The following is a 16,224-nucleotide window of genomic DNA, read 5'->3' on the forward strand; positions in this document are numbered from 1 at the left end:
AAGAGTAATTGATTCTTTTAAAGATGTTAGACTTTGGTGTTCTTGAATTGCTTTCTTACTCTATTCAGTAAAGAGCTACTTGGCCAACAACTGGTATTTTCCACCAATATAAAACTAACAAATGCCTCTGTAACTGAATATTTGTGGTTTCCACAGGCTACTGGATACTCTATTTTCCCATAACACTTAGTTTGCAGTGTAGACCCATTTGCCAAATTCTGCTCAAATTGGCTGCAACCTGAATTCTTTTCCTCTCACCTTATTTTAGCCCCTCATTAGCCAGTTTTATCATTTAAAGAGCAAGAAAGCCAAAGCAGCTCTTCCTAATTTAAAAATAAACAAGTTTCTTTTGTTTCTACCATTTGGTCTACTTACTTTTCCCCTTTTCTCCCCAGTTTTTGAAAGCAATATTGCCCTTGCTGACAGTTCTTAATTTCTCCATTCAAATCAAAACAAAACAAAACTAAACACCAAATTGGCAGTATAGTAATAGCTACATTTATCTAATCTCTTCTGTGTGCCAGGTATGGTGCTAAACTCTTCATGTGTTATCTTATTTAATCATCACAATAATCCTATGAGTATCAGTTTTTATCCTCTTTTTAAAGATAAAGTTAATGAGGATTAGAGAGGTTAAGTAATAGTGAGTTAATGACGAAACTAAATTCAAACTCTGGTCTATGTGACCACAGTCTAAGGTCTTCACCACTATAGTATAAGATTTAGGCTTACTTCTTCCTAGCTACAAACCCCCTGTTTTTTGTGATCTTCCTTCTTTTCAAACAGGCCTGTTTATGCCTCCAGACATGACTCTTTCCCTACAAGTCTTTCCAAATCTCTCAAGGCTGGTCTCTGCTCTCAGAAGGGACATAATTTTAAAAACAAAACCAAAACAAGTAACTGCTATTTCCTGCTATCCTAGCTCATGTATGGTGGCATCATGTAGGTGCTGAGTCATGCTGTGAAAGGAGGGAGTAGATGGCTGACGCAGAAGAGAGAGAATTTCAGTGATAAATTAGGTGACCTTGTAGGAGGATTTTGGAACATTAATTCCGTAAAATCGTATCATCTGAATTTTAGTTGTGAAAATTACTTTTGTGTACTAGATTGCCTAATTATCAAACAACATAACAGAGATTTGTGGCCAGTTTTCCTTCCTGGGCTACACAGTCCACCCTGTTCCCCTTGCTATCCTGATGGCCTTTCAGGGTGGTTGCACAGTATATGATAATTAAACTTGACAGACATGTAAGCATACTTTTTTTGTTTCTTTCTGTGGTGGTAAATAAAATCTGCAAGCTGTTGTTAAAAAACAGGCCTGTTAGTTTTTCCTTCCCTCAAAGTTGAGAGAAGAAACAATAGTTGGTGACTTAAGTTGCCATGACTGTCTCTCACACTGGTATTTTGACTATTGTATTAGGAACCACGAAACATCACTTTACTCAGACCAGCTTGACTTTTCCCCTTGATTGCTATGTATTCATTCAGTAGATAATCAGAGTATAAGCAAGTGTGTTCATTTTATTATAATAATACTAAAGTTAAAATAAACATCAGTTAAAATAAGTACTGTCATTTTCACTTCTAAAAACATCATTAGTATAATTACTTTTTTCTGCTAGTTGTTTTAATGCGTCCTCTTGTATGAAAGGAGAATATACTATAAGTCCCAGTTTGCATTGCTTTTCTCTTTTCAAATGCATCAGTTTTACTTGAGCTCTGCAATATCCTTTGACATCAGTTGTTAATATCCAATTTCTCGATGGTTAGAAATAGAGCCTGTAATACAGATGACATTGATAGCCATGAGTCAGACTAAGAGATAAATATTCCAAAACTCTTTTCATGCCCCTTTTGATTTTTGGCTGACCTCTTAAAAAGAGCCTGATGCCAGAAAGAGAAAGTTCAGTTAGTTTCTTAAATATACTGTTTGTTTGACTATGATTAAAAACCAGAGTAGAGTAGGAAGACAATTCAATAGGCAGAATGTCTGGCTTCTGCTAAAGTCCTTACTCTTTGTAGCCACTCACCCTTGCCACTTGATCCAGGTTTTTACATGGCTTATTATTTAAAGTTGCAGAATTCTTTTAGCAGAAAGCTCTCTCTCACTGTCTCTCTCTCTTGTGTGCACATTAACATTAGAGGAAGCTAGGTGAAGGGCATATGAGAAGTCTCTGTATTATCTTTACAACTGTTCTGGAAATCTATAATTATTTGAAAATGAAAGTTAAAATAGTATGCATCTATACAAGTAGCAAAATTATGAAGAAAAGAAATGGATACCACCAATGCCAGGACAATGATTACCTCCACAGAGGGGAGGGATGGGATTGTGATTAGAGAGGGGAATGTGAAGACTTCTGAGGTGTTGGCAGTTTCCTGGGAGGTGATTACATAAGTGTTTACTTGATACTTATTTTTAAACTGTACATATGGTCCATATACTTTTCTGAATGTATGTTATGTTTCATAATAAAGGATTAGAAAACAGCATGTATCATTTCAATTTAATAAGATTGCAAATCAGTAGGGGGAAACATTTGTTCCTTATGCCTTGTATTCCTTAATTAGTTTGTTAAGAATATTTCTTTGGTGTGGCAGTGAGGTTTCAGCTATGAAATGTTGCCTCTCTAAGTCACAGTTTTGTTTAATTTGTTTAGGTAGAAACATTAAAGCACAATGATCCTTTTGCTCCTGGTGGAACAGTTGTTGTTGCAGCAAGCGATTCAGGTAAGGAAATAATTTATCAGTTTCTTTAAATTGTAAACATTACACTTTTTTTAAAGCTCCTTTTTTTTGTCTCCAAATATATTCATCCTATTTAGTTATTTATGGCTTTAAAATTACTGCATAGTTATATCCAGTTGCATTCTACCAATAATAATAATAATGTGTTTGTGTATCACTTTCTACTTCTCCTATTACTATCTCATTTACTATTCCTGTTAAAGATCTTACTGAGATATGAATTCTGGTCTATGTCAGTAAAACCAACAAACTTTTTTTTTTTGTTTTATAAAAGGCAGTGTTGCTTGGCAATTTCAAAGTCAGTATTGACTCTTACGGATCTTGACCTAAATTTAAAAATTGGTGACTTCCCATAGGGAATGATAATAGCTTCACAAATAGTAAATAGGTTCTGTTAATAATGCAGAAAAGAGCTAAATGTTATTCTAGCATCCAGTCTTCATGCTTTATTTATGGTGTCTGTTTCCATTTATCCTTTTAATAACCTTCTAAGTAAAATATTCCCATTTTAAAGATCAGAAAACTGAGGACCAGAACATAAAGTAACTTGATCAGAAGTATGCAGCTTACTAGATTGGAACCAGATGAAGCCAAGGTTGAAACCCAAGTCTAATAGAATCTAAAAGCTTTTTTAACTAAGTAATAACTCTGCTTCTTTCTCACTATTCATTTAAAAAATAAAACAGACCAGCTATTGTGTAGGAGAGCAGGGAATTAGAAGAAAGTGGACTCAAACATGTTACTACTTCAATATCATGCTAAAAATAGGTTGCCTTATTTTTCCAGATGAAAACAGAGTAAGTTACTCAGTACAGAGATTTGCTGGTTATGACAAATTGAAGATCACAAGTATAGAGAAAGATTAGTGGAAGTGCCTTCACAATTTAGACTTCTCGTACAAATTGTAACAAGATGAGATTTAGCAGTGTGCATTATTTGTTTTCAGCTTGAAAATTAACTTTTCAAGCAAGGAGGAGAAATGTAAAAAGCAGGTATGTAGAAAATAGGATTTAATGTAGGATTTTGATTTAACCTGGAATTTAGAATGACAGCAAATAAAATTTCTAAAAGGCTTATTGTAGTAACAGTGGTTAAATTATATCTTTTAAAATACATGTGCTTTTTAGATTCCCATTATTCAATTGATGAATTAATATATTGCTATGGATCTTATATGATTAGAAAGGATAATCTAAGAGACTAAAATGAAAGGTTAATACATTTATAATTAACTCTTTTATTTATTTTTTTACTTTATTACATTTTTGTTGTTTCTGTTTGGGGGTAGGTAATTAGGTTTATTTATTTCATTAATTTATTTTTTTTTTTAGTGGTTGTACTGGGGATTGAACCCAGGACCTCATAGAAAATAAGATAAACATTTTTTTTAAATTGAAGCATAGTTGGTTTACACTGTTTGTGTTAGTTTCTGGTGTACAGCATGTTGACTCAGTTATACATATGTATATTCTTTTTCATGTTTTTTTCATTATGTTATTATAAGATATTGAATGTAATTCCCTGTGCTGTACAGTAGGACCTTATTGTTTATCTGTGTTATGTATATTGTAGTTTGTATCTGCTAATCCCAAACTCCTAATTTATCCTTCCTCCCCTTTCCCCTTTAGTAACCATAAGTTTGTTTTCTATGTCTGTGAGTCTGTTTCTGTTTTCTAAGTAACTTCATTTGTATCATTTTTGTTTAGATTTACATCTCTATTGAGTAGTCTTGATATCCTTGAGGAAATCATTTGACTATATATGCAGGGTTTTATTTCTGGGCTCTCTCTTCTGTTCCACTGATCTAAATGTCTGTCTTAAGGCCAGTATTCTTTTAATTACTATAGCTTTGCAATAAGTTACAAAATCAGGAAGTTTGAGACCTGTAATCTTGTTATTTTTTAAGATTGTTTCGGCTATTTAGGGTCCCTGAGACTCCGTATGAATTTTAGGGTGAATTTTCTATTTCTGCAAAAAAATGTCATTGAGATTTTGATAGTGATTGCATTGAGTCGTGGATTGCTTTGAATGGTATTAACGTCTTAATATTAAGTCTTCTGACTCATGAATGTGGGCTGTTTTCCCATTTATCTGTATCTACTTTCTTTCAGAATATTTTATAGTTGTCATTATACAGGTCTAACTTGGCCAAGTTAATTCCTAAGTATTTTATTCTTTTTGATGCTGTTATAAATGACATTGTTTTCTTGATTTCCTTTTTAGGTTTTTTCAGACTGTCAGTATGTGGAAATCCAACCAATTTTTGTGCATTGATTTTTGTATCCTACTAAGTTTGCTGAATTCATTTACTCTAAACTTCTTTTTTTTTTTTTGGTGTGTGTGTGTGGCCTCCTTAGGGGTTTTAATATGTAAGATCATGTCATCTGCAAATAGAGATCATTTTACTTCTTCCTTTCCAATATGGATGCCCTTTTTCTTTTCTCTTACCTAATTGCTCTGGCTAGGATTTCTGTGTTGAATAGAAATGGTGGTGAAAGAAGGTATCCTTGTCTTATTACTGATTTTAGAGAAAAATCTTTCAGTCTCTCACCACTGAGTATGATGTTCACTGTTGGCTTTTCATATATGATCTTTATTATATTGAAGTAGTTTCCTTCTTTTCCTGTTTGATCAGAAGGTTTTGATGAAGGGTACTGGGAGCACAGGGAAAACAATCAAATGAAAAATGGTAGGTAAAGAAATGAAAGAATTTTAGTAAGGAACCTGTAAAAATTCTGTGAAAGGACTCTTTGGTGTTGGAGGAGAAAACTTCAGACTTCAAACTTACTGGGCTTTTATTCCAACAAGAACAATGAAAAGTAATTAGGATAGAGGTGGGTTATTTGAAGCAACTACAGGCAGTGACTTTGGAAATTATCGCGGTTTTTGGTCTCAGGACCCCTTTTAAAAATTAATGAAGCCCCTCAAAGAGCTTTTGTTTATATAGGTCATATTTATCAGTACTTACAATGTTAGAAATTAAAACTGAGAAATTAAAAATTTTAAATTCATTTTAAAAACAAAAATAATAAACCCATTACGTATTAATATAACTAACATAATTTTAAGGAAAATAATTCCAAACCAAAAAAAACATTGTGAGAAGAGCAGCATTGTTTATACATTTTTACAAAGCTCTTTAACTGTCTGGCTTAACAGAAGACAGCTAGGTCCTTATATCTACTTCTGCATTGTCTGCTGCACAATATGTTTTGCTTGAAGTATGTGAATGAAAAAGATCTGGCCTCACACAGATATATAGATGGAAAAGGGAGGAGTATTTTAATAACCTTTTCAGGTAATATGGATACTCTTCTTTGATACTATAGCAAAATTCAACAAATTTTAGTTTCCTCAAAGTTAGTTACAATATGAAATATGGAACTGTATCAATGAACTTTTCATATTCTATTGCATTAAAATCCATTAGTCTTTCTTGCACATTAAATGAACCTTTTACCCATATGTGATTTTTGTAACATGCGTTGATCATTTGGAAAATATTGGTGCACTGAGTTATGCACATCTTCCAAATTTTGACGCATTTAATTACAAATATTCTTAAAATCACATTTATTGATATCACTGTCCATCTCATGTGAGTCTTTTAAGTATTGGCGTATTGTTAAGTTTATGAGGCAGATAATACTTTCCCAGATTCTAATTTTTACTTAAAACTTGAATTTTTATCATCTGTAACAAATACTGTCAGTTGTTTTCCTAAGGTGACAGACTCACTTTATTTAGGAGGAAATGTCACCAAATACCCAAATCTGAATAACCATTGTCTAATCTGTCAACTTCTTTCAAGTCAAAATGTTGTTTTGAAAAACATGAAACATGAAAAAAGCAGCTAGTTCACCTTGTTTCTCAGACTATCATGTAAGTGCTTTTCCTCTAGATAACCGTTACACTTTGGTACTCAGCTGAAGTGCTTTATGTGTATTTCTCATTTTGTCTTTTAGAATTTTAGAAAGATGTATATCTAATGGTCACAGTTTATTTAAAATTAATATTAATAATTTTTATTGATTCATCAAGGACAGACATTCTTAAATGCAACTTGTCTTTTATTCCCCCTGGAAGTTTGTGACCATGAAGTATACTTCAGTTGCTACCAGTCAGTACAGTTTGGTGCAACTTTCTTGATTCCCACCCACTAAGGCACCCACCACTTTTTTTTTTTTAACCCACCACTGGTTTTGCAACATTGTTGCAAATAATAAATACAATGAGAAAGATAAATAATAACATCTTCATATTCTAAAGATAGTTTTAACCTTACAGACCCCCCCAAAGGGGTCTTGGGGAACTTCCACGGTTTGAGGATGGCTGATCTAATATATTCTAAGTAATTTCCCTGTTGCCCTATATTGTGCTAGTCTCTTTTCCCTCAGGACAGTTTTCTCCCAGGAGATCTCTGGGACAGATGCCTCCTTTTATTCAAAATAAGATCAAGAGAATCATCTCAGTGTCCTGAAGGGAAAGCTGAAGAGTGGAGGCTGTCTTTTTAGTTCTTTATTTAGCCTGGGGCTTCTGCTCTTTTCTCAGTACCCACTCCCTATGGTGGTGTTGTCCAGTTCTGTGCCTTCAACTATAGCCTGTTTCCTCATGACTCCTAGCTTTAGTCCTCTATGCCTGAACTCTACCCTGAGCCCCAGTGCCTCCAAGTTACCTGCTGGATATTTCTCCTTAAGTGTCAGTCTCAACAATGCTTAAAACTGATAGTTATCTTTTCCAGTTAGTCTCTCCTTCAAAGTGTAACACAAACAAAATCAAGAAGCAAAGCTTCACCTCCCCTTCCATTCTACTTTCTCTACTAATGATACTATTATTGGCTCATAGCCAGTCATCCAAGACTTCTTCTCTGTCATTCCTCACCTCCAATAATTTGCCAGACCTTGTTTTACCCTCAAATGGACCCTGATTTTCTGGGATCCTCCTTATACTCAGCTTTGTTTGGACCCTCATCATGGGCTATGATATTAAATTGCCTATTTACCTGCTGATCTGTCATCTGCATGACTGCCAGAGTTCTCTTTGTTAACATTTGATCATATTACTAACCACAAGTCTAAGTTACTAGCCCCGTGTTCCATATGTGTGTGTCTGTGTGTGTAATTTTCATAATTTTTATATATTATGTATTATTTATATTATTATTTAGTATTATATATTATTTATTATATATATTATATGTATATATATTTGATGGTCTTTTACTTATATGTCACAGATACATGTCTGAAAGTAAGGTTGTCCAGTCTATGAAATGTAAAACAGTACTGAACACCTTCTGACTATCCCACTTCTGGTTTCATTACCATCTACTCAGTTGTCCAAGCAGAGACGTGGGAGTGGTCCTAGGCTGCATTCCTGCTCTCTCACCCCAGAGTTTCCAGGACATAGCAAAGGCTTACCAGATGACTGCTGAAGAAATGAATAAATGATTTGTCTCAAATCTGCTACCTTGTCGTAAGATTTTGAATTGAATAGAAACAGTCTAGAGAAGGTTTGTCATTAATAGAACATGGATGCTTGAATCTAGCTGCCTGAACTCACTCAGAACTTTGTTCCTTAGGTTTTCTAAGTCTCAGTTTCCTGAACTATAAAATGAGGTTAATAATTATACCGTTTGACTTTGTTGGGTAGACTAAATGAGATAAAGCATGTTGAAGTATGTGTTGTGGTTCCTGTCACAGGAGAGGCAGCTGCTGCTGCTGCTGTGGTTATTGTCATTATTGCTGCTACTGTTTTTTAGTTTAATGGTTTCCAAGTGCAGACTAATGTTCCTTGTAATGTACTCTGTCAGTTCCAAATGAAATAGGGATAAGGGAGGGGCGGGGGAGGGAGTCTGTGTATTGCCAACTCTTTTCCTGGAAAGGATTCTTGTACTCTATGATTGTTTCCTCTTCTTTCTAGTTGTTAAAGTTCATTTGTTTGAGAAATGAAAGATGACTTTTTTTTTCAGTTTTTAGGGTTAAGTTGACAAATCTTTTGTTTTCTCCTAATTTATAAATGTATGTAGGTTCTTAATATATATAGTTTACTTGTTCATGAAATCTCAACATCTGGAAACCTCTGAGACTCAGAGGTGGCATTATATACCCAAGGTCGCAAACACAGGACATTTGCCCTCCTTACTCACACCCCTATACCTCTATCCTTTTTCACCAGGAAATTTAGTGTTTAATCCGCAGAAAGAATAATCCTACAGGACAGGAGAATTTTAAACTTTCAAAATAAATTTAAAACATAAGGGTAAATTTTTGTTCTTAAAAATTAAATGATAAACCACTCTACTCCTACCTCAAAAATATAGTAGTTACAGATAACAAGAGAAGGACGTTAAATATTTTTAATATTTTTGTCTCACATTGGAGTTTTTTGTTTGTTTGTTTGTTTGTTTTAGCATTTTCTCCTAATGGAGAGACACATTGCAGACTAAGAAAGAAAACTAAAAATATCAGATTCAGGTTACTCAATTTCTACATATACTTTATTTTGACTTGTAAATGTTCTTTTTCCACTTCATTATAAATGAGATTAGTTCTGGTGCCAGAATATTTTTTGCATGGAATATTTTACTAATTCCTGACTCAGAAAATGCAGAATGTTTCCAATTCTTAAAGCTTTATAATGTTCTGAGGATATAGAAGGGAGCTCATAGTGTCCCCAGAGCATCTTTGACACCAATATTAGTAAAATGCCGAGTAGGTCTTCATTTTTGCAGGCAAAGACTTAGGCTGAGCATGCAGATGTTCATATATTTTACTATTCTTAGCCTCTTCTCTCTTTCATGTTTCTTCTCTATTTTTCTCTATTTCCACAAACCACAGGCCGTGACTGTCTCTTCATGGCCACTTAATTTTTTAATGGAAAAATGTGCATGCATGAGCAGGTGTATATTTATATATTTGTGTATAGTGAGTATATATCTCTCTCTTCTCCCACCTCCTCCTGTCCATAAGTAAAAGAAAGTGAAACCTTTTTTCCCCCTTCCACATAAACCTAGCTGTTATTTCTCCTTTGCTCTCTTTGAACTGTAACACTTATTTTGCAGCAGTTGTGTACATGTATATCACTCAGTTAAATCGTGAGTTCTTTGAAGGTAGGTGTTGTGTCTTATTTCCCTCTGAATCCCTAGTACCTCAGTTTGAACATAATAGGTGCTTAAGTAAATTTTGAGTGGATTAGAGGGTCAGGGAGTGAGTGAACTAATTGGAAACCAGACTGAGAAAGTGGCTCCTTTATTAGTGACTAACATTTGCATCTTAGATTATTCATGAGTATTTCTTGAAGGCTTTCTGTGAGCTGGAGCTTGATTATCTTATGGGCTGTGAATGAGTCATGGGTGAAAAAAGGTCTCTTCCTTCTCCCAGGAGTCTCTGGTAGATGGCGTTCTATGGGGATTATTTGTGAGCCTTACAACTGGTTTCGCTTATCCCTTGTTGGTCTGCTGGTTGTGCTAATAAATGTTATGGTATGTGTTTGGAAAATCCTTAATAAATAGATGGAGTCTGTCATTTTTTTTCTTTCAATATTTTCAACAAATGTGTCTCCTATTTCCCAGACCTTGTTCTAGGCCTTGAAGATATAAAACTGAACTGTCTTTATAGCGTTTATATAAACAAATATATAGTATGTCAGGTACTGATGAATGCTATGAATTAAATCAGGGTAGGGGGTAAAAAGTGATACACCTAAAGTGTAGCTTTATCATTCACCCCTTACAAAAAAGCCTGTCAGCATAGTATGACCTCAAATATGTAATATGTAAGGAAAAAAGTATGTAAGGAAAAAAGTACCAGGAAAAAGGCTGTTAAAGAATTATGCTAAAAATATTGGTAAGGGTTCTTTCTTTCTTTATAAAATTGAAGTATAATTGACATACAGCATTACATTAGTTTCAGGTGTTGCAACGTGATTCAGCATTTGTATGCATTGCAAAATGATCACCCCAGTAAGTCTACCATCTGTCACCATACAAAGTTACACATTTTTTTCTTGTGACGAGAACTTTTAAGATGTACTTTCTTAGCAACTTCCAAATTTGCAGTACACTATTAACTTTAGTCCCCCTGCTGTACGTTACATCCTCATAACTTACTTATTTTATGACTTAGCAGGTTGTACCCCTTGATCCCCTTCACCCATGTTGCCATTTCTCAACCCCTCTCCTCAGGGGTTCATGAGATTATAGATGATTTTTTAAAGTTATGCTTTTATGTATTTTTCCAAAGTGATAATTACCTTTATTCTTAGGTAGAAAAGGATGCTAATGAGATTGTATTTGCATTCAAAACCTGATTCTGCTGACCCATAGCTCCTGGGTGCCTCAGTTAGAAGAAAGCCATCTGCTGAGTTCCTCTCCCAGTATTTCTGGGACTCTTCAGCTGGTGTCTCGCACATAATCTGAACAAGTTCATGCTCAGTGAGTCCTTCCAGTTTCTAGACAGGCCTCTGCTTCATATCAGCTGTGAGGAATGTCTGAGAAAGTTCTTTCCAAAGTCTTATTTTCCCAATGTGGGCAAAAGTGCTTTGTCATTCATCATGGATACATCCCCCAGTGTTTGAACCAGGTCATTTACTGAATAGGTCATTTACTCTGATTAAGAAAGTGTAGGAAAACTCTAGTAAACTACATGTAGCACATACTTCAAATAGAAATATCATGTTTCTTATTAATGTCTTTCACAATGAACACTTCATAATATTTCAGTCAAACCTGACCTAACTCTGCACTGTTGCCACATATATTATGACTGCTTGTAAAAAGCTGTGGGGCAATGGGAGAACAAAAGCAGGAAGCAGATTTTTCAGTTCCTCCAGTGAAATGAGCCCACCTCCTTTTCATCATTCCCCTTCTACCAGTCAGGAGAGCGTCTGCAGGACGTCCTGCTCAGGCTGTACGTCAGCTGCCACTACATCAAGAATTACAGGAAGAGGAGAAGAAAGAAGGGAAAGCCTGAAACCCATGACTAGGCTGGGCCTAAGGCTGTGGGACTCAGCAGATATGTAGTAATACAAAAGCATCTTTTACACCTGAAGCTCCAGGATTTCCTGCATATCTGGACTTCCAGCATCCTCTTCAGGTTCATAGTTGTTGGTCGATCCCTAAAGAACTGATATTTCTCCCTAAGCTTCTACCCACCTCATGACTGTCTTGATGACAAGACAAAAATAATATATATCTTCTTTGGTATACACGTTTTTAGAGGTAAGGGCACACTTTACACATTTAAATGAGTGGGTGAGCAGACTATTGTTCTAAAACTGATTTGATGCAAAGATGAAGAGTTGAGGAAGAACAAGGAGGATTTTTCTGTGCCTCTTTGTTTGCTCTGTCTTACCCTCTCCTTGGCTATTCTCTTACCCCTTCTTCCTTTGTTTCTTTCTACTTTCCTATATCAAGCAGCAATTCCTGTAAACATTCTTTGGCTTTATTGGTAGCCCTTATAAAGCCTATCTCAAAGTAAATCAGTTTGTTCCAGCTGAAAGTGTTAGTCTGTTCGGCAAGTGCACTATGATGGAACAGATAACTTCCCATGCCTATGGAGCAGTGGTTAAATATTGCTTTTGCAATTACTGTTCCTTTTGCCTGGTACAGCTTTTTTTTTCCCCACCTCCATCTATTCAGCAAACTCCATTCCTTATTGAACAGACCTAGCTCAAATGTAATGGCTTCTTTGATGCTTTTCCCCATTCTCCCACAGTTAGTGACTTCTGTTGTAGGTTTTTTATATCTTTCTAATGGTTCATTTAAGATTGTTTTATCAGTGTTTGTTTATATGTCTCTCACTAGACTGTGAGCTTTTCAGAAGTAGGAACTCTTCTTATTTTCTTGAATTTTATGTATGACCAATGAATGTTTCTTGACCATTTGTTCTTCACTGGATAAGCATTATTCCCTGTTTTTAAGGACCTTACAATCTAGAAAGGATAATATATCAACCACAGATAACCATAATATAAACTAGAATTCAGTCAGTGCCACAAAGAAGGAAGAAATTACTTCTTGCTGCAGAAATTAGACACACCTAGGTTATTCCAGGCTTTGTGGACAAGGTAGCATTTAAAATGGGCCTTGAAGGATGTGTGTGAAATGTGGAATTAATGGTATCTACTCTTTTAACTTGACGTCTTTATTAGAAATAGTTTAAGCACATGGGAGCTATTATTTGACGTGTATTTCAAAGCCTTACACCTTACCTAGAGTTAGTTCGCCTGTTTTTGATTCTTGAATCATCTGTCAGTTGATTCATAAAGGAATACATCTTGTGGGGATATCAGTGTGCTCAGCTGTCTTTGTGGATTAAGTCATAAGTTCAGGGACTAATATTTAGGCTAAGATATTTTTCATTTGTCTGAATGTTACCAAGCAAAAGAGGACATGAAATTTGATGTCTTTCTGTCCTATTTATTGATCTTCTTTATTCATTTTAGCCACAGACCCCTTTACTTCTGTTTTTGGAAGTGAATCATTTGAAGATGGATTTGCTGACTTCAGCACATTGTCAAAGGTAATTAGTCAGAAGGTAAAATACACTGTGTTTCCATCAAAGGAGCAAACCTTCCTTTCAATTTTATAACCTCACAGGCACTGCGACTAGACTTTAGTAACAGCAAATGTTGATTTCAGACAGAAATGAAAGATAAGATGTAATCAAAGTAGACATTTCTACATACAAAAACAGTTACAGGTCATTATAATTTTCTACTGATAGGTTTGCTCAACGACCTTATTGTAAGAGTCTTCTGTTTTTTTAAACATGTTTCTTCCAGTTGAACTACATTTTCCCTCTGTTGACTCTCTGGGTCAGTAGCTGTAAAATCTGGGCATTCGTTCCATCCTTGCTGCATTGGTTACTTGATTTTGTATTCTGAGGCTGTTAGGGTTGGTATTAAGATAATAAATAGCTCAGCATTATATGTCCATCACCTACTCTCCAGTGTGATCCTAGAATTGATTCATGCCAAAAGAGTAAATGAGAGCATATGGCACATTATCTATACCATAGATTTTCAACTGGGTGTTATTTACCCTACCCCTACTCCCTGGAAACATTTGGCACTGTCTGGAGACATTTTTGGTTTGTCACATCTGAGGAGGAGGGATATTCATATCTAGTGCATAGAGACCAGAATGTTAAACATCCTACAATGCCCTGTCCAGCCCCCACAACATAGAATTATGTCCAGCCCAAAATGTTTGTAGTGCTACTTTAGAGAAACACTGTCTAAATTGTAATGGCTGATTCATTATAGAAAAGTGAATCTTTCATTACTTTCTATGTATTTAGAAAGGCCAAGTCTTGGTTAGGGGAGGGTATAGCTCAATGATAGATTGCATGCTTAGAGTGCACAAGGTCCTGGGTTCAGTCCCCAGTACCTCCATTTAAAAAAATAATAATGATAAAATAAATAAATAAACCTAATTACCTTCCTCCTCCAAAAAATAAAAAAAAAATTAAGAAAAAAAAAAAAAAAAAAAGGAAGTCCAAGTCATTAGACCCACAACAGACTTACCATTCCTTGGGATCAGTTTGCTTTAAAAGATTGACTTTCAAGGGATTGCCAAGATGGCAGAGTAGAAGAACGCATAGCTCATCCTCTCCAATAAATGCGCCAAAAATTACACCCACAGACAGAACAGTTCGCACAGAATACCTAGTGAACTTGGGCAGAATATCTCTTACTTCAGAAATACAAGAAGACTCCTCACAAAAACGAGTAGGAGAAAAGAGAAAAGCAAAAGGAAATCAGTGTGGAGCCTGTTTCATGGGGAGGGAACAGCAAAGGAATGCTCAGAGATGCCCCCTCTCCAGCTGGGAGGTCAGCAGGGACAGAAAGGGAGCTTCTGAGGCTCAGAGGAGAAAGCAGCAGCCAGCTGGCAAACAGAACAGAGAGAAACCAGCACAGAGGGTCCCTGCGATCCCTAGCCCTGCGAGACGGCAGGGGCAGGCCGGGACTGGCTGCTGGAGCTTGGGCTTCTGTGGAGGAGCCCAGGGAAAGGACTGAGGCTGACTGCACAGAGGCAGCCTCGGGGGCTGGTGTGTGGTGTGAGCTGTGGCTGGAGTGTGTGCAGAGGGGAACAGCCTGGGGTCCTCATAAAAAGCACCACTGCTGGTGCACATGGTGGGGAGGGGCACAGTGCAGCCCGGCCATAGCCACTGTCTCTGCTAGCCCAAAGGGTATGGCTCAGCAGCACTGTTGGCGCACATTCTCACGAGAAGAGAGGCGGGATTCAGACACAGCCATCTTCTCAGCTTCCTCTGGAGGGACACAATACCTGCTCCTGGGTGGAAGTAGGGTTAAAACCTGATTGCATACCCAGGGATCCTACAACTCCACAGACAGGACTGAGATTTGATTCTAGCCCCAGGCAGCAATGGCGGATTTTCTCCACTGGTGCCTTTGTGGACCTGTGCCTCTAAGACAAATGAATGGAGTCTGGCACATGGCAAGAGTGGGTTTGGTGTTAACAATGAGCCTGTGTACAGTACACAGACACAGCTGGGGTCTGCACTCACCTGTGACGCACTGCAGATCCAGGTTTGTGACTCCATGCTCACTATGGCAGGTCCTAGTGCCTGATATCAGCAGATCTGCACTGGTGGCTCTGTGGGCGCAGAATCTGGGGTTCATTAGAGCGGCTTACTGACATTCCCATGGCTGAGATGGGACGAAGGCAGCATCAATAAAGTACTTTTTAGGCCCACATAACAAGTGACAGACAACCCCATAGAGGGCACTTCCCAGTGGACATACCCTATGGAGGAAAACTCAGGGGCTCCTCTTCAGTGAAAGTGCCCCGGTCCCTCTTGCCACACACTGCAGCTCAGGAATGGGTCTGGAAGCCTCTATTCCAACAACCGGGGAGCAAATCCGAGCCCTGCCAAGGCTGGGACAACCAACGAACAAAAAGGAGGCCCCACTCAACAATCAGGGCAGTCTCTGATCACCACACCACCAACCACACCCCCAATGAAAGGGATAACAGCCAACACACGTGGAAGGAAGACAAGCATCCATACTAAAAACAGCCCTCACAACAAAATTATTACATGTACACAGTCTACACAGGGACGCTCTCACTTAAAAAAAAAAAAAAAAAGCCCTTCAAGACCACAGTAGATAACTGATACTCCTAAACCCACAGATTCAGAAAACTTAAGTAAAAGGAAGAAGCAGCAGAACCACTCCCAGTTAAAAGAACAAGAGAAGTCTCCTGAAAGAGCAAACAATGAAGCAGACCTTGACAGTCTACTAGATCATGACTTCAAAAGGGGGATGATAAAAAGCACTGAAGGAAATGAGTGACTATCAATAGAAATGCAGAATACTATAAAAAGGAGATAGAAACTATAGAGAGGAGCTAATTAAAATCAGAAAACTCAATTGCTGAGATAAAAGCTGGGCTAAAAGCAGTCAAAAGCAGACTAGATAATGCAGAAGAATGAATAAATGATTTAG

The 16,224-nt window shown here is 36.8% G+C and overlaps 1 protein-coding gene across 3 annotated transcripts in view; it reads left to right on the forward strand.

Moving 5' to 3' along the window:
- The window catches only part of EPS15 (epidermal growth factor receptor pathway substrate 15), a 122,962-nt gene that overhangs the window by 96,612 nt on the left and 10,126 nt on the right, over nucleotides 1-16,224 (forward strand). For all 3 annotated transcript variants that reach the window (XM_031465112.2, XM_064493592.1, XM_064493594.1), the window contains 2 exons: nucleotides 2,661-2,730; nucleotides 13,195-13,271. In XM_031465112.2, the coding sequence (XP_031320972.1) occupies nucleotides 2,661-2,730; nucleotides 13,195-13,271 (147 nt within the window). The remainder of the gene's footprint in view (nucleotides 1-2,660; nucleotides 2,731-13,194; nucleotides 13,272-16,224) is intronic.

The sequence above is a fragment of the Camelus dromedarius genome, chromosome 14 (genome assembly GCF_036321535.1).
Source record: "Camelus dromedarius isolate mCamDro1 chromosome 14, mCamDro1.pat, whole genome shotgun sequence".
NCBI lineage: Eukaryota > Metazoa > Chordata > Mammalia > Artiodactyla > Camelidae > Camelus > Camelus dromedarius.